The 20,802-nt window shown below is 65.2% G+C and overlaps 2 protein-coding genes across 7 annotated transcripts in view; one reads left to right on the top strand and one right to left on the bottom strand.

Moving 5' to 3' along the window:
• The first annotated feature begins 1,231 nt into the window (after positions 1 to 1,231).
• OPLAH (5-oxoprolinase, ATP-hydrolysing) lies at positions 1,232 to 13,995 on the top strand. Of its 6 annotated transcripts, XM_055348499.2 has the most exons (28): positions 1,232 to 1,519; positions 3,767 to 3,853; positions 5,134 to 5,357; positions 5,429 to 5,620; positions 6,145 to 6,244; positions 6,328 to 6,451; positions 6,533 to 6,728; positions 6,820 to 6,985; positions 7,076 to 7,214; positions 7,301 to 7,368; positions 7,511 to 7,776; positions 7,904 to 8,016; positions 8,106 to 8,276; positions 8,449 to 8,586; positions 8,681 to 8,819; positions 8,945 to 9,057; positions 9,266 to 9,417; positions 10,071 to 10,231; positions 10,345 to 10,446; positions 10,523 to 10,697; positions 11,864 to 12,048; positions 12,128 to 12,274; positions 12,357 to 12,491; positions 12,659 to 12,808; positions 12,931 to 13,088; positions 13,187 to 13,347; positions 13,437 to 13,534; positions 13,789 to 13,995. In XM_055348499.2, the coding sequence occupies exons 1-28, from the start codon at positions 1,285 to 1,287 to the stop codon at positions 13,933 to 13,935; spliced, it is 4,242 nt and encodes a 1,413-aa protein (XP_055204474.2). In that variant the 5' UTR covers positions 1,232 to 1,284; the 3' UTR covers positions 13,936 to 13,995. The 6 variants fall into 6 exon arrangements, with proteins under 6 accessions (XP_055204474.2, XP_055204476.2, XP_055204475.2 ...); XM_055348500.2 differs by lacking the exon at positions 3,767 to 3,853 and having other exon boundaries at positions 1,273 to 1,519; positions 5,143 to 5,357; XM_019032920.4 differs by lacking the exon at positions 3,767 to 3,853 and having other exon boundaries at positions 1,273 to 1,519.
• A 4,148-nt stretch (positions 13,996 to 18,143) lies between these two features.
• The window catches only part of SPATC1 (spermatogenesis and centriole associated 1), a 33,451-nt gene continuing 30,792 nt past the window's right edge, over positions 18,144 to 20,802 (bottom strand). Inside the window, exon 5 of the mRNA XM_055348502.2 lies at positions 18,144 to 18,631. Coding sequence (XP_055204477.1) covers positions 18,302 to 18,631 — 330 coding nt within the window. The 3' untranslated portion in view covers positions 18,144 to 18,301. The remainder of the gene's footprint in view (positions 18,632 to 20,802) is intronic.

The raw sequence follows: 20,802 nt of genomic DNA, 5'->3' as shown, positions 1-20,802 counted from the left end.
ATAATCATAATGTAAGAAAAAGCCAGAAAACCAAAGTAACTGTGCGGAAGTGTCCCTTTAAAGACAGATTGGAGGCTGGGCGCGGTGGCTCACGCCTGTAATCCCAGCACTTTGGGAGGCCGAGGTGGGTGGATCACGAGGTCAGGAAATTGAGACCATCCTGGCTAACACAGTGAAACCCCAACTGTACTAAAAAAAATACAAAAAAATTAGCCAGGCGTGGTTGCGGGCACCTGTAGTCCCAGCTACTTGACAGGCTGAGGCAGGAGAATGGCGTGAGCCTGGGAGGCGGAGCTTGCAGTGAGCCCAGATGGCGCCACTGCACTCCAGCCTGGGCAACGGAGCAAGACTCCATCTCAAAAAAAAAAAAAAAAAAAGACAGATTGGATAGAAGAAGAAAGTCCTTTATGTGATCTAAAATGCAAACCACTGTCACCATTGAGGGTGAGGGTGGCTCTCCTGTCCCTGGGGAGGTGTGTCTTTCGGTCCTGGTCCTCAGCCTCTGGTGGGCCGCCTGGCCCATCCCCTGCCTTGAGGTTATGGCCCAGATGTGGTGCCTCTTCCAGGGCACCTGCCTGCTCGCTGCAACCTCCATGTGACAATGCCAAGGCCCTGTGCCCCCAGAAACAGGCCCAGCCTCCCTTGTGGTGGCTCTAGCACTGCCTGGTACATCCCATTGCCTGCAGCCCCCTCCCATCCTCTCCTAGCGTGCTCTCGGCTGGCTCTGCCCCTGTAGCCCTGGCCTGCCCTGGTTGCTGCTGTCCAGCTCCTGCTGTTGCTGGACCCCATCCTGCAGGGCAGCCACGCACCCACCCTTCCTGATCCCTTCAGAAGCTGTGCCAACCGTGACTGCCGACATACCACACCTGGTTGCCTAAAACTATGTCCTGGCATGGCCAGGCCTGGAGGCTGTGGCTGGTGGCCAGTGGGCTGTCAGATGGGTGGGTGCGGAGGCCTGCATCCCATATACCTTCCCCCACGACACACCTGGGCTTGGCTGGGTCAAAGAAGCTTCCATCTTCCAGGAGGAGGGTTCCTGGAGGGAACCAGAGACCTGGGACGGTTCTGGGCACCCACTGGCCATTTGGCCCTCAGGGGGCTGGAGGTCAGAGGTCAGGCCACCTCTGCCACGAGGGTGGTTGGAACAGCTGGGTCCTGACCCTGAAGGCCCGGAATGCGGCTGAGGCGAGGGGGCAGGGGCAGCTGCTGACCTCACAATAGCAGGGTCTGCTGTCCCTGGCCGGCCCGCTGGCCCCCGCCAGCTGCCGCCGCCGGCTGCCAGGCATGTCCCTCCTCAGCAGCTATGAGGGCCTGCGGCAGGAGATCCAGCGGCTGGCACAGGAGAACGAAGAGCTGCGGCGGCTGGTGCAGCTCATCCAGGAGAACCAGGAGCTGAAGCTGGTGCTCAGGAACCACGGCAGCAGCCTGGGCTTCTGCAGCTCCGGGTTCCTGGCTGAGGTGGCTGCCAGTCCCCGGCTGCCCAGGCGGAGAACGATCAAATTCAAGAATGCTGAGAGAGGTGAGTCGTACCGGGGCCCCAAGACTCTGTGGAGTTGGGCAAACCCACTGGGTGCTGCGGTGCATCTGGAGCAAAGCCAGGGCCCTGGGGCTCTTCCAGGACGTGCGGCGGGGAGAAAGTGCCAGGTCTGGGAAAGTGACCTCTGAGCAGAGCCTGAGTGGGCGAGGGAGCTGCCAGGCTGGGGCGCGGCTTTCCAGGCCCAGGGAACAGCCTGTGCCAGGCCCTGAGGTGGGTGCAAGTTGTCTGTGCCTGAAGCTGTCAGAGTCACTGCAACGGCAGACTCTGTCCTCCCAGCCCTGCGCTCTGTGGCGGTGGGGACAGCCACATCCCTGGGGGAAGTGATGGAAGCCTGGCCGGGGTGGAGGTGTGAGAAGTAGCAGCTCTGTGTTCTGAAGGTGAAAGTAACAAGACTTCTGGCAGATTGGGTGTGGGGATGAGGATGGGGCTGGGGCAGCTTGCTGGGTGGGGGAGCCGCTTCTGGAGTGGGCCACTGGTAGGTGGCCTGGGGCTTGGTTTTGGGACGTGTCTGGCCATGCAGTCAGAGGCGCCACTAGAGAGTAGGGGCCGGGCCATCCTGCAGGCCTGGAGCTGCCTCTGGTCGCTGCAGAGGGGCTGCGTGGCATTGCCAAGGGGAAGCTGGGACCCAGCAACATGGAGGGACAGAGATAAAGGCCCAGTGGGGTAGGAGGCAGGTGGGGCAGCCAGGGGAGGCCTGAGCCTGGGTGGGTGGGAGTTGGCTTTTGTTGGTCTGCCCCTGAGACGCGCAGCGGAGTGGGGTCAGGAGAGCCCAGGAGGCAGGCGGAGGTGGGAGGTGGACACCTGGAGGTGCACAGCAGTGGGGTGCCGCTAGGGAGCGTGGGGACAGGCCCTTAGAGGTTTCGTCTGTGAGTGGATAGCACAGGCCCCTGGAGTGAACAGAGAGGCGAGGGGGTGGCTGGGGATGGTGGAGGGCAGTGAGAGAGTTTGGGGTCTACAGCACAGGCCTGGTGGGCAGCCTGAGTGCATACAGGGCAGCAGATGGTGGGGGTGTGGGTGGGTGGGGTGTGGGAATCTCTCCTGATAGATCCTGGGCTGACAGGCAGGACCAAGAGGCTGTGCTGGGGATGGGTGGAAACCAGAAGGCAGGGCAGTCCCGCAGGAGTGTGGGCTGGCCGGGCAGAGGCTGTATGGCTGGTGGGGAAGGTCCTGGGCTGAAGTGGGGTTGCTGACCAGAGCTGCTTCCCACGGACTGCTCAGAGCAGGCAGGTGGGGCTCCTGCATGTGGGTGTGGCATGATCATCTGGGGCCTCAGCTGGGCCTCAGGATGGGAAGGCACTAGGAGGTCCATGGGCATGGGGTCTGGGGGTGGCATCACAGCGGGCACGTGCCATTTAGAGGGCAGTCATCTGGATATGAGCAGCAGCCCATCCATGGGGAGGGGTTCCTAAGTGCCTGATCCTGGGTCCCATCCCTGTCTATGGGGAGCTGGAGTCCACTGCCCTTGAAACAAATGTTACAGGAAAGGGGTCCCAACGCAGACCCCAAGAGAGGGTTCTTGGATTTCTTGAAAGAAAGAATTCAGGGCAAGTGCCTAAAGTGAAAGCACATTAAGAAAGTAGAGGAATAAAGAATGGTTACCCCATAGACAGAGCACCCCGAGGGCTGCTGGTTGCCCATTTTTTTTTTTTTTTTGAGACGGAGTCTCACTCTGTCGCCAGGCTGGAGTGCAGTGGTGCGATCTCATCTCACTGCAAGCTCCGCCTCCTGGGTTCAAGCGATTCTCTTGCCTCAGCCTCCCAAGTAGCTGGGACTACAAGTGTGTGCCACCACACCCAGCTAATTTTTGTATTTTTAGTAGAGACAGGTTTCACCATGTTGGCCAGGATGGTCTTGATCTCTTGACCTCATGATCCACCCGCCTCGGCCTCCCAAAGTGCTGGGATTACAGGCGTGAGCCACCGTGCCAGGCCAGTTGCCCATTTTTATGGTTATTTCTGATGATATGCTAAACGAGGGGTGGATTATTAATGCCTCCCCTTTCTAGACCATATAGGGTAACTTCCTGCCGTTGCTGTGGCCCTGGTAAACCGCCATGGCGCTGTGGGGAGTGTAGGACGATGGTTTTGGTAGGTTTGGCCAGCTTCTTTACTGCAACCTGTTTTATCAGATACAGGGTTTTTTTTTTGTTTTTTGTTTTTTTTTTTTGAGACGGAGTCTCGCTCTGTCGCCTGGGCTGGAGTGCAGTGACACGATCTCTGCTCACTGCAGCCTCCGCCTCCCGGGTTCCAGCGATTCACCTGCTCACTGCAGCCTCCGCCTCCCGGGTTCCAGCGATTCTCCTGCCTCAGCCTCCCGGTAGGTGAGATTACAGGCACGTGCCACATGCCTGACTAATTTTTGTATTTCTAGTAGAGAGGGGGTTTCAACCATGTTGGCCAGGCTGGGAGATACAGGTTTTTATGACCTGTGTCTTGTGCTGACCTCCTATCTCATCCTGTGACTTAGAATGCATTAATCGTCTGGGAATGCAGCCCAGTAGGTTTCGGCCTCTTTTTAGCTAGCTCCTATTCAAGATGGAGTTGCTCTGGTTCACACGCCTCTGACACAAGGAGGGCTGGAGATGAGGGAGACTCGGTGAAGAAGGCCAGAGATACCGCACAGGACAGGCCCACGGGGCCGGGAGCTGGGGCTGGTAGAGAAGGCCGCAGGGCCTCCCCTCTCCTCTCTGTCCTTCAACGCCCCCTCCACGGGGAAGGACGTCCGCCAGTGGGAAGCCCTGTTGTGGCCTGGGCTGCCAGCTCCCCTTGCCCAGGACACCTGGAGGTGGGATCCTGGGGCGCCCACGCTAGGCGAGCCCAGGCCCGGCGCTGGAGACCCGAGGGCCGCAGAGCCAAGGTGCCCTTGATCCTGCGCCCGCGGCCCGGGGAAGCGCAGGGCGAGGACGGAGGCGCGGGGGGCGGGCCCGGCCTGATGTAACCGCGAGTGCCGGGACCAGTGGCGCGGGGGGCGGGCCCTGTAGGCTCCTCCCCGAGGCGAGGCTGGTGCGGGCAGGGCCGCCAGGAGCGCAGGCAGAGCCGACCGCGAGCGACCAAGCCGGAGCCGAGCGCCAGGTGGGGCCTGCGCCGGGCGGCCTCCCCTCCGCGGCCCCTTCCCCGCTGCCTCCCGGGCCGCTCCTCACGCGTCCCCGCCTCGGGTCGCCCCGTCGGTGCTCGGGCTCCGTCCTGTCCGGGGCCCGCCAGGCTTGGGTCGAAGGTCGAGCAAAGCGGGAAGTGGGGTCCCCCGGCCAGCTCGCCCCAAACCCCCTCCCCGCACCCCCGTGCCTCTTTCGTGCTGAGGGACCCCGCCCGAGGGCTCCAGGGTCCAGCGGCGCCCCCACCTCCCGTGCCTGCTCTACTGCCTGGGTTTCGGCCCAGTCCAGGGCCCGGAGAAGCGCGATGCGGGGCATGGGGGCATCAGGCCGCTGACCGCCGGCCAGGCTCTCGCGCGGGCCCAGGCTGCCCTCGGAGCTGGGCCTGTGGCTCTGGCTCTGCCCGGAGTCGTGCCCGTGGGTCTCTCCCTCAGGAACCCCCCGCATGCGCAGGGCTGGGGAGCCTCTAGTCCCGGGGTGAGCCCGGGCTGATCCCGCCTCTGTCCAGTTTTTCCAGGGCTACCAGCTGAAGAGCTCCTGTGGGACCCCAGCCCCACCACCATGGGCAGCCCCGAGGGCCGCTTCCACTTTGCCATCGACCGTGGGGGTACCTTCACAGACGTCTTTGCCCAGTGCCCAGGGGGGCACGTGCGGGTCTTAAAACTGCTCTCAGAGGACCCTGCCAACTATGCAGACGCGCCAACCGAAGGGATCCGCCGCATCCTGGAGCAGGTGGGCCAGGGCGGAGCGGGTGGACAGGGACCCCACGGCCAGAAGCCCCACACTGACCACGTGGTCCCCAGGAGGCCGGCATGCTCCTGCCCCGGGACCAGCCGCTGGACTCCAGTCATATTGCCAGCATCCGCATGGGCACCACAGTGGCCACCAACGCACTGCTGGAGCGGAAGGGGGAGCGGGTGGCGCTGCTGGTGACACGTGGCTTCCGAGACCTGCTGCACATTGGCACCCAAGCCCGTGGGGACCTCTTTGACCTGGTGAGCTCCATGTTGGCTGGGGACCAGGCTGTGTGGTGTACACCCCCCAGGGATGCCTTGACCCTGTGGGGAGAGCAGTTGTTGGATTAGTGATGGCTCATGGGCACCAGCTGACAAAGAAAGAGGAAGCTCCCGAATTCCCAGTGGGACCCCAAGTTCTCCTAGCCCTCGGAGTGGGCACAGGATGCCCTGTTCCTGCCTGCCGCCATGCCCACCCTGGACGCTGGTGTGGGGCCACCCAAGCTAGCCCTGTTCAGGCAGAGGAGGGATGGAACCCCGCACCTACTGCTGCGTTTCCGGAAGAAGCTGCCTTTGTGGGGGTGGAGCAGTTGGCTGCACTCAGCTGCCTAGGGGGTGGAGAGCTGCCCCCTTGGTGAGCCTTGCTGGGGCTGCCAGGTATGACTCTCCTGGGCCTGCCCACCGGCCTGTTGGGACACAGCCACTCACCTGTACCACCCACTCACCCAGGACCCCGGCATGGACCCCCAGGCCTGGGCCTCTTCTGAGTCTCTGCCCACCCCCAGGCCGTGCCCATGCCTGAGGTGCTGTATGAAGAGGTGCTGGAGGTGGATGAACGCGTGGTGCTGCACCGTGGAGAGGCGGGCACCGGGACGCCTGTGAAAGGTGTGTGTGCCGCCGCTGCTGTGGGATCTGGGGCCGGAGGGTCCTGCTGGCCTTTAACGGGGCCTCCTGGGCTTTTCTGGAAGGCCGCACCGGGGACCTGCTGGAAGTGCAGCAGCCTGTGGACCTGGGGGCCCTGCGTGGGAAGCTGGAGGGGCTGCTATCTCGAGGCATCCGCAGCCTGGCCGTGGTGCTCATGCACTCGTACACGTGAGTGAGGTGGGGCTGTGGGCCGCGGGAGCAGGTGCCGGGCCTGGTGGGAGACGAGGTGCCACTGGGTTTTTGTCATAGGTGGGCCCAGCACGAGCAGCAGGTGGGTGTGCTGGCCCGGGAGCTGGGCTTCACGCACGTGTCACTGTCCTCGGAGGCCATGCCCATGGTGCGCATCGTCCCTCGGGGGCACACGGCCTGTGCCGACGCCTACCTCACGCCCGCCATCCAACGCTACGTGCAGGGCTTCTGCCGTGGCTTCCAGGGCCAACTCAAGGTGAGGCCGTGAGGCCCCTCCACTGCCCACTCCTGGGCCTGGGCCTGGGCCTGGGCCTGCCCCTCATGGCCCGCCTGCTGCCCGCTCGCAGGATGTGCAGGTGTTGTTCATGCGCTCCGATGGCGGCCTGGCGCCCGTGGACGCCTTCAGCGGCTCCCGTGCTGTGCTCTCGGGCCCGGCTGGCGGCGTGGTGGGCTACTCAGCCACCACCTACCAGCAGGAGGGTGGCCAGCCTGTCATCGGCTTTGACATGGGAGGTATGAGGGCCGAGGGCTGGGGTCTCGGGGAGGCTCAGCTGCTGGGCCCCTGGGTCTTCAAGTGACCCACCAGCACCCCACCCCTGCCAGGCACGTCCACGGATGTGAGCCGCTATGCTGGGGAATTCGAGCACGTCTTCGAGGCCAGCACAGCCGGCGTCACCCTCCAGGCCCCGCAGCTGGACATCAACACCGTGGCAGCGGGAGGGGGTTCCCGCCTCTTTTTCAGGTTAGCTCTCCTGCTTCCCAGGCTGGGACCCCAGCCCTGTCTCCCTCCTCGTGTCCAACTCCAACCCCAGCCCTTCCTTCCCCTAGGTCTGGCCTCTTTGTGGTTGGGCCCGAGTCAGCAGGAGCCCACCCAGGACCCGCCTGCTACCGCAAAGGTAAGAGTCAGGATCTGTCCGGCCTGGCCCTGCCCTCCGCTTGCCGCCCCAGGCCCAGCCCCTCCTGTCAGCCCTATCCCTGCTGCCTACTCCTACTCCCCTGCCTCCAGCCCCCAAGCCCCACACCCTGTCCACCTCCCAGGGGGCCCTGTGACAGTGACGGATGCTAATCTGGTCCTGGGTCGCCTGCTGCCTGCCTCCTTCCCCTGCATTTTTGGGCCGGGAGAGGACCAACCACTTTCCCCTGAGGCCTCCCGCAAAGCCCTGGAGGCTGTGGCCACTGAGGTCAACAGCTTCCTGACCAACGGGCCCTGCCCGGCCTCCCCGCTGAGCCTGGAGGAGGTGGCCATGGGGTTCGTGCGCGTGGCCAACGAGGCCATGTGCCGGCCCATCCGTGCACTCACGCAGGTACGTCCACCTCTGCTCTCCCGCCTGTCCTGCCCCCAGCCCTGCTCCCTGCCCCACCCCTCCTGCTCAGGCCGGGGGCTGGATGGGGTAGAGTAGGAGAGCCCACTGACCCCTTCTGTCTCCCTAGGCAAGAGGCCATGACCCCTCAGCCCATGTGCTGGCCTGCTTTGGGGGAGCTGGTGGGCAGCATGCATGTGCCATCGCCCGGGCCCTGGGCATGGACACGGTGCACATCCACAGGTGGGCCTGGGTGTGGGTGCACAGAGGTGGTGTGATCTGCGCCGGGCTTGGGAGGTGACCCCCCATTGCCATGCTGCCCATCCCTGCAGGCACAGTGGGCTGCTGTCGGCCCTGGGGCTGGCCCTGGCTGACGTGGTGCATGAGGCACAGGCACCCTGCTCCCTGCTCTACGCGCCTGAGACCTTCATGCAGCTGGACCAGAGGCTGAGCCGCCTGGAGGAGCAGTGTGTGGATGCTCTGCAGGCCCAGGGCTTCCCCAGGTGGGCTCCCAGGGTGCCCTGGACAGAGGGCTTACGTTGTCCTCTCTGCCTGATGACTTCCCAGGTGGTCCCGGGGTGCGCGAGAAGCAGAACAGGTGTCCTTGCCGGGCGCTGGGTGGGGTGGGGTCAGGGCAGGGGGTTTGGTGTGAGTGCCCCCAACCACCTGCTGCAGGTCCCAGATCAGCACTGAGAGCTTCCTGCACCTGCGCTACCGGGGCACGGACTGTGCTCTGATGGTGTCTGCCCACCAGCACCCAGCCACAGCCCGCTCGCCCCGTGCGGGGGACTTCGGGGCAGCCTTCGTGGAGCGGTACGTGGCTTCCTGACTCCGGATGCCTGGCAAGGGGCCCTCCTGTCTGGCCACCTCACTCTGACCACTCCTTGGGTCCCCGTGGGGAGTGCAGGTACATGAGGGAGTTTGGCTTTGTCATCCCTGAGCGGCCAGTGGTCGTGGACGATGTACGAGTGCGGGGCACCGGCCGCAGTGGTCTTCGCCTCGAGGATGCCCCCAAAGCCCAGACCGGGCCTCCCCGGGTGGACAAGGTTGGTGGTCCTGCCTGTGCCAGCCTGACGGCACCCATGGGGCACCGGGATGGGGACCAAGCCCTGTGACAGGCATCGGGGAGGGTGCTGGGCCCGGGCGCTGTACTCACCCGCACCCTCTGCAGATGACCCAGTGCTACTTTGAGGGGGGCTACCAGGAGACCCCTGTGTACCTGCTGGCGGAGCTGGGCTGTGGGCACAAGCTCCATGGGCCCTGCCTCATCATCGACAGTAACAGGTGGGCTGAGGTCCGGCCAGGGTGGAGGATGTGGACGGGTCAACTGCGGGGCCCCTGGTGCAGGGTTCTCCGGCCCAAGGCTGCAGGGGCCTGCAGGACTCTGTATCCCACCATCGTTGGAGTGGCCCCTGGCCTGGGGCCATGGCATCTCTGGTTGGAGGGGTGTCGCCTGGCCCCATGCAGCCCCTCTGTGCCGTCTGCTCCCCAGCACCATCCTGGTGGAGCCAGGTTGCCAGGCAGAGGTCACCAAGACAGGGGACATCCGTATCTCCGTGGGGGCTGAAGTCCCCGGCACAGTGGGCCCCCAGCTGGACCCTATCCAGCTGTCCATCTTCTCACACCGCTTCATGAGCATTGCTGGTGAGTGGCTGCCGCCAGGCTCCCCACTGCCTGGCTCCCTGTGGGATGAGGCGCTGGCGGTGTCATGGGGTGGCTGGGAGGGCTGTGCCCAAAGGGAGAGGCAGAAGCAGGACCCCCTGGTGACGGGGCGGGCAGTGTGGCCGCAGCACTGGTGTGGTGCAGTTGGCCATGAGAACAAACCTTGGGCAGGGAGGACACCTTCCCCCCTTACCTGCAGCCATGTGATCCGGGCAGTGCCCTAGCTAAGGAAGGGATACTGAGGACAGCACAGGGAACCCATCTGTGCAGGGTCAGGCCAGCGGCTTGCTGGGAGCCCAGAGGTCAAGAGCCTAGGAACCAGGTTCTTGCTGTGCCAGGCAGGGTGGGAGGGTCGAGGGGTGGCACCGGGTTCTTGCTGGGGGCTCCAGGCGGGGCTGGGGAAGGTGGTGTCCTTTACATAGGCTAAGATGTGGCCAAGTGGGCACACCGTCACCTTGGTCTTCCCCAGGAAAAAGCTGCTGGGTTTTTCCTGGGTCCTGGGTTTGAGCCCTGGTGGGTCCTGTTCCTCCCTTTCCTGGGGCCAGGCTGTGGGTGGGTGGGTCCTGTTCCTCCCTTTCCCGGGGCCAGGCTGTGGGTGGGTGGGGCCAGTGGGCCTGGTCACTTTGTGCTCCTAGAGCAGATGGGCCGCATCCTGCAGCGCACAGCCATCTCCACCAACATCAAGGAGCGTCTGGACTTCTCCTGTGCCCTCTTTGGGCCCGATGGGGGGCTGGTGTCCAATGCCCCCCACATCCCTGTGCACCTGGGTGCCATGCAGGAGACGGTGCAGTTCCAGGTGGCCCTTCCCCCGCCTCACCCTTCCATCCCCCTCCCTCACCCTCCACCCCCCGCCCCCCTCTCTGGCCCCTGCTCCCCTGTGCCCACTCTGCACCCATCTCCTGGTTTCAGATTCAGCACCTGGGGGCCGATCTCCACCCTGGCGATGTGCTACTGAGCAACCATCCCAGTGCCGGGGGCAGCCACCTGCCAGACCTGACTGTTATCACACCGGTGAGGGGTGCTGCCCACCTGCCTCTGCTGGGGCAGGGGTGGCCGATGCAGCTGACCGTGGCTCTCCACCCGCTAGGTGTTTTGGCCGGGTCAGACGCGGCCTGTGTTCTATGTGGCCAGCCGAGGGCACCACGCAGACATCGGGGGCATCACACCAGGCTCCATGCCCCCCCACTCCACCATGCTGCAACAGGAGGGTGCCGTCTTTCTGTCCTTCAAACTCGTCCGGGGGGGCGTCTTCCAGGAGGAGGGTGAGTGGGAGTGGGGTGGGGCAGGCCTTCTGTAGGCTGGGACACATGGCCACTGCTGGCAAGCAGGCCTGGCTGGACCATGGGATGCAGCCCATAGGCCCAGGCCTGCCTTGAGGCTGGGAGGAGATACGTGGTTACCCCAAAGGGCAGCTGCAGATCGGATCCCAGGAGCTGAGATGAATTCAGCCTGGGCCCAGGAAGGCCTCCCGAGGGGTGGTTTTACGGGTGGAGAGTTGGCCAAGACGTGGAGGGTCAGGGTGCTGGAGAGAGAAACCTGTTTCAAGGTGGGTGGCTGCTTGTGGTGTGTGCAGTCATACTGGGTGGGGTCCGCAGAGAAACAGCAGGGCAGGGGCAGGGCCCAAAGGCCCCTGTAGAGTTTTCTGGGCCTAGGTCTGAGTCACTGGGTGGTGGGTGGCCATGAAGGGCTTTCAGCTGGGCCTGCGCTGAGCTCCCGCTGTGCCCACGTGCAGAGAGGATTCGGGGTCTGAGAGTGGCCTGGAGGCTGGGGGGCAAGAGGGGGGGATGCTGCAGTTACCCTGGATGATGCTGATGTCTTGGGCTGAGTGGAGAGTGAGGGCGGGGGGTGGGGGACAGTTTTAGAGGTGGAGGTGGGTATTTGGAGGGATTTGGGAGAGGGGGCCAGGGGTCAAGTTTGGGCAGCTGGAGGTGGAGGCCCTGGCACTGAGCAGCTGCAGGGAAGGTGGGATGGAGGCTGCAGGGGTGCCTGTGGTGGGGGTGGGGGTAGGAGAGACAGGGAAAAACAGCCCTGGTCTGAGGCTGCAGGTCTGGGAGCCCAGGGGAAGTGGCGTGGCCAGGGTGGAGGGTGGTGGCAGAGGGTGGGTGTAACGGAACCACAGGCTGTTCTGGGTGTTGAGGACACAGGTAGGGTGGCCTATTGCTGGCTGCTCCCTTGGTCAATGTGAGCTGGGGCAGGGGTTGTGGACCACAGAGGGACATGCACAGGCACACTGCAGAGGGCCTTGTGGCTGCCTCAGAGGGGACCCTGAGCCAGGCTCAAGGAGAGGGGCTTTCCTGAGGTGCTGAGCAGTCCCAGGCCAGGCCTCGGTGCTTTCTAGGGGCCAGAGACCTTGTCGGGATCTGGGAAACCTGGGTTGGGGGTGCAGACAGGGTTGGCCAGGGGCTCAGTGATGACACTGTCCATCCAGCGGTGACGGAGGCCCTGCGGGCACCAGGCAAGGTCCCCAACTGCAGCGGAACCAGAAACCTGCACGACAACCTGTCGGACCTCCGTGCCCAGGTGGCAGCCAACCAGAAGGGCATCCAGCTGGTGGGGGAGCTCATTGGGCAGTACGGCCTGGACGTGGTGCAGGCCTACATGGGCCATATTCAGGTGGGCCTGGGCACAGGAGTGTGGGCGGCAGGGCCATCCTGCAGGTGACCTGGCCGCCACTGATCCTGCTCCCTGCCAGGCAAACGCTGAGCTGGCCGTGCGGGACATGTTGCGTGCCTTTGGAACCTCCCGGCAGGCCCGGGGCCTGCCCCTGGAGGTGTCCTCGGAAGACCACATGGACGACGGTTCCCCCATCCGCCTCCGTGTGCAGATCAGCCTGAGTCAGGTGGGCCGTGGGGAGAGCGCCTCAAGGCGGCAGGGGCACGGTGCGGCCGCTGACAGCCTCTCCCTTCCCTCGGGGCGCGCAGGGCAGCGCTGTGTTTGACTTCAGCGGCACTGGGCCGGAGGTGTTTGGTAATCTCAACGCACCGCGGGCCATAACCCTGTCCGCCCTCATCTACTGCCTGCGCTGTCTGGTGGGCCGCGACATCCCACTCAACCAGGTTCGCAGGGGTGTGTGCGCGAGGGGGAGCCCCAGCCCGAGGTCACCCTGAGTGCGCCTCCTGGGCCCAGCCACGGTCTGACCCCACGGGTGCTGGGGCGGGGGGTGGGGTGCTGTTTCTCCTGGAGCCCACCCCAAGAGCCCCTGAGAGCCGCCCGCCCCGCACAGGGCTGCCTGGCGCCAGTGCGCGTGGTAATTCCCCGAGGCTCCATCCTGGACCCGTCGCCCGAGGCGGCGGTGGTGGGCGGCAACGTGCTCACGTCGCAGCGCGTGGTGGATGTCATCCTGGGGGCCTTTGGGGCCTGCGCCGCCTCCCAGGTGCCGGGGCGGGGTGGGCGCAGCTCGGGGGCGGACTGGGTGGGCAGGCTGGAGTAGGAGCGGGAGGGCGAGGTGGGGACGCCCTGCCCCAGCCCAGCGCAGCGACCAGGTGCCCTCACCAGGGCTGCATGAACAACGTGACCCTGGGCAACGCCCACATGGGCTACTACGAGACCGTGGCGGGCGGCGCGGGCGCGGGTCCCAGCTGGCACGGGCGCAGCGGTGTGCACAGCCACATGACCAACACACGCATCACCGACCCTGAGATCCTGGAGAGCCGGTGAGCGGCGTGCGCGGAGGCTGGGGGCACGGCCGGGTGGGAGCCGGGGCTCGGGCCACGCTGAGTCTTTGCCCTCGTCCTCGCCCTCGCCCTCGCAGGTATCCGGTCATCCTGCGCCGCTTCGAGCTGCGGCGGGGCTCGGGGGGCAGAGGCCGCTTCCGAGGCGGCGACGGCGTCACCCGCGAGCTGCTCTTTCGTGAGGAGGCGCTTCTGTCAGTGCTGACCGAGCGCCGCGCCTTCCGGCCATACGGGCTCCACGGTGCGCGGTTCCCCAGCCCTCGCGGCCCTCCCCGCCCCCGCCCCCACCCCCGCCCCTGGTCTCTCTGGACTCCTCGCCTCCCTCCGCAGGGGGCGAGCCCGGCGCCCGCGGCCTAAACCTGCTGATCCGCAAAAACGGCCGGACGGTGAATCTGGGCGGCAAGACGTCGGTGACCGTGTACCCCGGGGTAAGGGCCGCGGCCTGTCCTGTCCCCCTCCCCTCCCCTCCCCTCCCGGCCCCATCCCACAGAGGGGGAACGGTTGCAGACCTGACCAGAGGCCGAGTTTAATTTGGCCCCGGAAGGAAAGGGGGCGCGTACCGGGCCTCCGTGGTCCATGGGGGCGGGTGATGGACGCTGCCCGGTGGGGAGGGGACTGCGCAGGTGACAGGGAGGGGCCACGCCTGCACTGAGCCCGCCTCCCCCCCACCCCGCGCCAACAGGATGTGTTCTGTCTCCACACGCCCGGCGGCGGTGGCTATGGGGACCCGGAGGACCCCGCCCCACCGCCGGGGTCGCCCCCGCAAGCACTGGCCTTTCCCGAGCACGGCAGCGTCTATGAGTATCGCCGGGCCCAGGAGGCCGTGTGAGGATCCCGCAATAAAGATGCCTTAAGTCTCCCGGTTCTGGGGACTCGGCTACCGCGCCTAGTTCGTGTTCCGAGTCGTGTCTGTGCGCGCCAGCCGCGCGCCCCTCATCTGTGCTTGCCTTAGGAGGACACTGAGACTCGGAGCTGCAGGCCCACTGCCAGGTGGTCCGTGAGCCCCTCCAGGGCGGTACTGAACGTCACCTGCTCCACCTCCTGGGGGCGGGAGTCAGGTTGAGGGTCGTCCCAGTGCCGCAGGCCCAGCCACCCGGGAACTCCGCGGTACGTGGTGTAGTCCAGCCGCCGACCTCTGCAGGGCTTAGCTCGGCGGCTTCTGCCGGGAAGGCCGGCCAGGTAGGGGTGGCGCCCTTTCTCCTGCTCCAGGGCCCTGGTAGGGGGGCGGTGTCATCAAGGCCAGGGCCCCTCTGCGCGCTTCGGGCGGGCAGTGCCTATATCCAGGTCGCCACTCACCTCCTCGGCATCTTGGGGGAGGAGGCCACGGACTGGTGGAGCACGGAGGTGCTCAGCGCGGTCCCTGGGGGATCCGGGGGAGGGCGGCATCAGCCAGAGCCTCGGCCGACGGCGCTCCCCAGGTCCACTTCCCGCTCCGGTACCCTCCCCCTAAGCACGATACCCAGGGCCCAGGGCTGCTCTTGGCGGGTGCCCAGCCGGCGGGGGTACCCTCCCCCCAAGCGCGATACCTAGGGCCCAGGGCTGCTTTTGGCGCGTGCCCAGCCGGCAGGGATCCTGGAAACAGCGGAAGAGCTCGTGCTCCTGCTCCAGCCAGTGGTCTGCAGAGAGAGGCGGGCGCGCGGTGGGCGGGGCCGGGCCTCCTGGCTCCGCCCCTCCTCGCCCTCCTCTCCTGCTGGACCTTTCGAGCAGTTATCGAAGTTTAGGTCGCCCAGGAGCACGCTGAAAGCCACGACCTCTCCACTTTGTTCTCTGTCGGCCTCAAACTTCTCGGCCCAGTCCAGCAGCAGCGTCAGCTGTTTGCTGCGCAAGGGCCCGTCCTCTGCGTGGGGGAGCGGGGTGGGGTGGGCTTGGCTCCAGATTCGGACCCGCATCCTGGACAGTCAGCTCCCGTCTCCGCAGTTCCTGATCTGTGAGCCCCGACAGGCACTTCTCAGGAATTCCGGTGCCGGGGGCAGTGAACAAAGGGTGGGAGGTGGGGGGCGGGGTGCAGGCGAATGTAGGGATCAGCAGCCGCTATGGAGAGGCGGGACCTGTTCCGAGGACCCATCCGCAGGGCTCACCAGCCAGTGCTTGCAAATGCGTGCAGTGCAGGAATCCCACGATGCGGCGCCCGTCCAGGCTGCCCAGCCTCGCCTGCAACACCACGGACGGCTCCAGCCTTCTCCGCCTTCTCGGCCGAACCCCCGCCCCCTCTGCGGGCTGCACCGGATAGGCCAGTACCTGTGCGGACAATAGTCCCTTGGAGGCCAGCGCGTCCTCGCCACGTGCGTGGGGGAAGCAACGGAAGGTGGCGCGCAGCAGCGGGTAGCGCGAGGCCAGCAGCAGCCCGCTGTCCAGCAGCTTGAGGTGCCGCCCGGGCTGTAGGCCGAGCGTGCCCACGTCGTACAGCAACGGGCCCAGGTTGGGCGCCAGGCGATTCACCAAGCGACGAGCCCTGCGCAGATCGAATACCTCCTGCAGGCACACAAAGTCCAGACCCACGGGCAGCGAGGCCACCAGCGTCCCGCGCAGCGCCCTGGGCCACGGCTGGCTGCAGTCCGTAGCCCTGTAGAGCGCGGGCCGCGCGCCGGCCAGCAGCGCGGCGCCAATGGCCTCGGCCGGTCGCTGGCTGTGCGGTAGGTTGCTGAAGCGCGCTTGCCCGTCGGGGAGCAGGCACAGATTGGCGGTGAGGAAGACGAAGCAGCGCCCGGGTTCGGCAGGCGGGCGCCAGAGCGCGGGTGGCGCCCAGCACAGCGGAGGGGAGCGGTAGCAGAAGGGGCGGCGCCAAACCTGCGGCACCAGCCAGAGCGGCAGGCCGGGCAGCGCCAGGGGCGGGCCGACCACCAGCAGCAGCAGCAGCGCCGCGCCGCCGCCCGCCGCCCTCCTCAGCCACCCTGCAGCTGGTCCAGGGCCCAGTAGGCCGGGAACAGCAGCGCGTGGGCCAAGCCGTGGAGGGCGTGCAGCGCCGGGGGCGGGAAGGGCGAGGGCCGCGGGGCGTCGGTCGCCGGGGGCCAGTCGGGCGGGGATTGCACGGTACACCTAGCTCTTCGGCCACGGGGCGCCGGGGAGACTCATTGGCTTCCAGAGGACAAGCTGACTCGTCGGTGCATCCGCGCGAGCTGCGGGGAGTCACAGGGGTGAAGGCCGCGTGGCACAGCCTGTGTGCAAAGCCGGTGAGGTGCTGACGCCGCGAGCCTGGCGGAGGGGCGGGCGGAGGCAGAGGGGCGCTTCAAAAAGAAAACCCGAAAGGGACCTGATCTCAAATCCCCACCCTGGATCCTCCTTGTCCCGCCCCATCCACCCGCGAAGGTCGCACCGGGAACCTCTGAGCCCTGCCCGACGCAAGCGGGATCGGGATGCAGCCAGCGGCACGTGGAGGACGACCTTCCTTGAGTGCGGGCGGCGCAGCGCTGGTGAGGAGCGAACAGTGTGCGCTGCCTCCGGCTCCCCTGTACCCGCCCCCACGCAGGTCAGCATGGAATAGGCCGCGCACTCCAGCTGCCCGGGCGGCAGAATCCACCCCACCCCCTACGGGTCTCTCTGTGGCTCTGCGGCCCCGCGGTGTCGCGCGCCTGAGTTCAAAGACCTGACACCTGAGGAGGGATGGACTCCCGCCCAGCGCCCCGCAAAGTCCCCCAAAAGGCCAGCCCGCAGTGGTGACGGCCCTGTGGCCCTACCCCATGGAGCTTCCAATCTAGGGGGAGGGACCTTTGGTTCTGCCCTGCGCGCAGCTCTGCCGGGGCACGCGACAGAAGCGTTTCCCCATTCGTGGAGCCCTCTGGCATCCCCTCAGGAGCTCCCAGGACAGGGCGGCCGGTAGCTCCCAGGCTCTGCTCGCCTCCCATCTTTCTAATTGGGCCTGTGAACTACCCACACTCCCGCCGTCAGCTGGGTGCAAGCGTCTCTTAAATAGCCCTGGGAGTTTGGGTCAGGGCTGCCCTTCCTGCTGGCTGGCAGGGAGGTGGAGGGGCTTCTGGCAGGAGCTCTTCCCTGCCCTTCCCAGGGACTAAGAGGCTGGTGTCTGGCTGGATTCCCTGGAGGTCTGGGAGTGGGGAGGGCAGAGGCAGGAAGCTCAGCAGCCCAGGCATCCCCGGAGGGCCCGGCACACCTTGCATACCCTCTCCAGCCCCGGACTCCTTGCTGGTTGCTGAAAGATTCCCATTGGAACTCAGACCCTGTGGGTCCACTGTCGCCTCCTGCCATCCTCTCTGGCTGGCAAGCACTGGTGCTCCAGGACCCTCCTCAGTTGGGGTTTTCATCCCCCTCCCGTCACAGCCGGCCTCGTTGCCTTCCTGCATGCAGGCTTGCTCCTGTCTCACCCTGTGGCCGCAGCCCCTCTGGGCTTTCCCACACTGCACTTCTCCCTTCCCATGTCTTCCTCCCCAGGGACTTCCTATCCTGGCCGGCCCCCTCAGCTTCCTGCACTCTCCACAAGCCCTTCCCAGCACCCCATCTGCCCTCAGTGCACTGTGGGAGGCCCCTGGCCTGCCCCCAAATCCTGCCTGTGCTCCTCAGCTCCTGCAGCAGGTGGGGTCTGCCCTTGCCAGCTCTCAATCCCTCTCAAAGTCTCCAGGACGTGTGGGATGGCCTTGGGTGTCTTGGGAAGGGGCCAGCACTTCGCTGGGCTGCCCCTTGCCCAGTTTGGGGTGAGACTGCTTTCTCCTGGCTCTTCTACCTTGAATGTCCTCTTGTCCTCAAGGCCTGGAAGACCGCCCCCCCTCCTCGCCCCTCACCCAGCCCTGGCCTAGTATGGGGGCAGGGATCCCACACCTACATCCTTGTCTCCTCCCACCTCTGCCAACTCCGTGCCCTTCACCACTGCGGCAGGCACAGAGCCACGGCCCTTTCCTCCCTGCTCCACCCCTTCCTGGTTCTTACCCTTCCCCATCCCAGTCCCAGGAGCTCCCACTGCTCTCAGTGCCGTGGGAAGGGAGCCTGGGGGCCTTCAGACCAGCCCCTCGCAGACCACTGCTGAGCCTTGGCCTCTCGGGCTCTTGAAGAGGGTCCAGTATGGGCATTGACCTCCAGGGCAGGCAGGGCTGAAGGGGCACGGTGCAGGGGCCCGGTGAGCCACCCCAGAGGAGGCAGCACCACCCAGGAGCACTGGCACAGGCCCAGCGACCAGTGTCTGTGGGAAGCTTTAATGGCCGTGCACAGGGCTGTGGGGCTGAGCGAGCCTGGACCTCCCAGCTCCAGCGTCACCAGATGAACATGGGCTTGCCGTCGTCATGCGCCAGCTGGCTGAGGCAGGAGAGCAGCAGCAGCGCGTCGGCGAGCATGCCGGGGTGCACGGTCTCCACCAGCACACGCTGCAGGAAGTCCACGGTGTAGGGGCTGCCCTCGGACACCGCCAGCTCCGGGCGCTCTCGCAGGATGCCATAGGCGTTCACCAGCTGCTCGGTCAGCGCAGGGTGCACCCGCCTGTTGTAGCCCAGACTCTGCAGCCTGTTCATGATGCTCACATAGCGCTGTGTGAGCCTCTGGCACAGCTCCTCATCCAGCTTGTGGTCACTGGGGTTCAGGGAGGCCTGCGGGGACAGCGGCCATCAGGGACCCTCCCTTGCCACACCTCCACACACAGGCAGGTAAGGGGAAGACCGAGGGGCAGGTGAGGCTGTGAGATGGCCAGGATCCGAGGGGTGTGCGGTGGGGAGGTTCTGCGAGAGACCTCAAGGGTCTAGGACAGGGGAACCCAGTGGGCAGAGCCTGACAGGTCTCCAAGGCCTGATCCGGGCAGGGCAGGTGGCTCTCAAAGCTCCCCAGTAGGGCCTCAGCCACAGGGTGGAAGAGGATGCCCCAACCCTGTCGTCTGTTCCACCCACCACCAGGGAGTGCAACTGGGCTGAGGCCTCCAGGGACTGAGGACAGGGGGCGTGGCTAGGCATCTGGAGGTGCACAGGGTCCCCTGACCCAGGAGTCTGGGGTCTTTCCCAGGCCTCCTCCTGGCTCCCTGCTCTGCTCCCTTTCAGCGTCTGAAGGCCACCCCCTTCCTTACCCTGGCCTCCATCCTCAGCACCCTCTAGCCTGCACACCCCCTAGGGGACTCCCTTTCCTCTCCCATCATTGAACTGACAACCCCAGGCAAGTGTTGGCCCCAGCGCTGAGGGGCCTGTCTCCTTCATCTGCGTCCTCCTGGGCCTGGGGCCAGGGCCAGGGCCTGGGAACCAGCACATCTGGGTCAGTTTCCACTCACTTCCTCATGCCCTGTGTCCTCCCACCAGCAGGCAGTGACTGGCTCCCACCCTAAGGCATGTAATCATGAAGGCAGCTCCTCCCACTCAGCCTGCCGCTGCCCCCTGGATGTGTGACCTGGGCAGTTGTGGGAAGCCCAGTGCCCAGCTCAATGCGCTGTTGGCACCATCCTGAAGTTCTCAGTTTTGAATTATTTTCGTTTTGCACTGGGCCCTGCCAATCTTGCAGCCTGTCTCAGGTGCAGCTGCCCCTGCCTCCAGGCTTGGCCCTGCCCGCTCTCTGCACAGGCCCACAGAGCCACGGGTCTGAAGTGGAGTTGGCTGGGCTATCCCCTGCCTGAGCTCCTCCTGCAGTTTCCGCTGCTCCAACACTTGGGGGAGGGCCACCCTCCAGTGTCCCCCTATCTGTCCCTGTACCCCTCTTCCAGCTATGTCCTACTGTGTCCCAGATGGCTGACGTGGTGGTCCCCAACCTGCAGGGAATACTCTTCCCTACTCCTTGCCCAGACAAGCTGTTCAGGCACCACCCCTCGGGGAAGGCTCCAGGCCGGTCGTGTGCGCAGGGTACCAGGCTTGGGGCTGGACTCAGGACCTGGCCCAGTTAATGTGACGCCAACCTCTGCTAAGTGCTCCCAGAGCCTGCGCTCAGCACCCCTGTTGCCTGGGACGTGCCTGGGATGTGCCTGTCTCTCCCCAACTGGAGGTTCTTGGCCCCTGAGCCTTCTAGGCAAACGAGTAATATGCACAGTTGTAGGGGGCAGGAAGACACCATCGAGGTTCAGCGCAGGAGTGAGGGCCCGTGGACAGCCGTGCTCAACGGCTGCTTCTGCATCACACTGGGACTGAGCCTCAGTTTCCCTGCTGGGATGTGAAGGAAATCACAGTGCCTCCTGCAGGAGTGTACTGGGGGTTACAGGCAGCGGCCCCAGTGAGCACTGAGCACCAGGGCATGCAGGGGCCCCCACCATGGGGGATGGCAGTGCACTCACATCTCAGTGCAGTGAGTTGTGTCTTTTTGTTGTTGTTTTGAGACGGAGTCTCGCTATGTTGCCCAGGGTGGAGTGCAGTGGTTCGATCTCAGCTCACTGCAACCTCCGCCTCCCGGGTTCAAGCAATTCTTCTGCCTCAGCCTCCCAAGTAGCTGGGATTACAGGCGTATGCCTCCATGCCCAGCTAATGTTTTTGTATTTTTAGTAGAGACAGGGTTTCACCATGTTGGCCAGGCTGGTCTCAAACTCCTGACCTCAGGTGATCTGCCCGCCTCGGCCTCCCACAGTGCTGGGATGACAGGTGTGAGCCACCATGCCCGGCTGAGGTGTGTCAGTTGTGTCTTACAAATATCACCCTGTCTTAAAAATATTCCTTCAAGGGCCGGGCTTGGTGGCTCACGCCTGTAATTCCAGCACTTTGGGAGGCTGAGGCGGGCGGATCATGAGGTCAGGAGATCAAGACCATCCTGGCGAACACTGTGAAACCCTGTCTTTACTAAAAATGCAAAAAAAGAATTA

This window comes from Gorilla gorilla, chromosome 7, assembly GCF_029281585.2.
Source record: "Gorilla gorilla gorilla isolate KB3781 chromosome 7, NHGRI_mGorGor1-v2.1_pri, whole genome shotgun sequence".
NCBI lineage: Eukaryota > Metazoa > Chordata > Mammalia > Primates > Hominidae > Gorilla > Gorilla gorilla.
The sequence above is the reverse complement of the archived record's forward strand: the minus strand, read 5'-3'. Positions and strand labels throughout refer to the sequence as shown.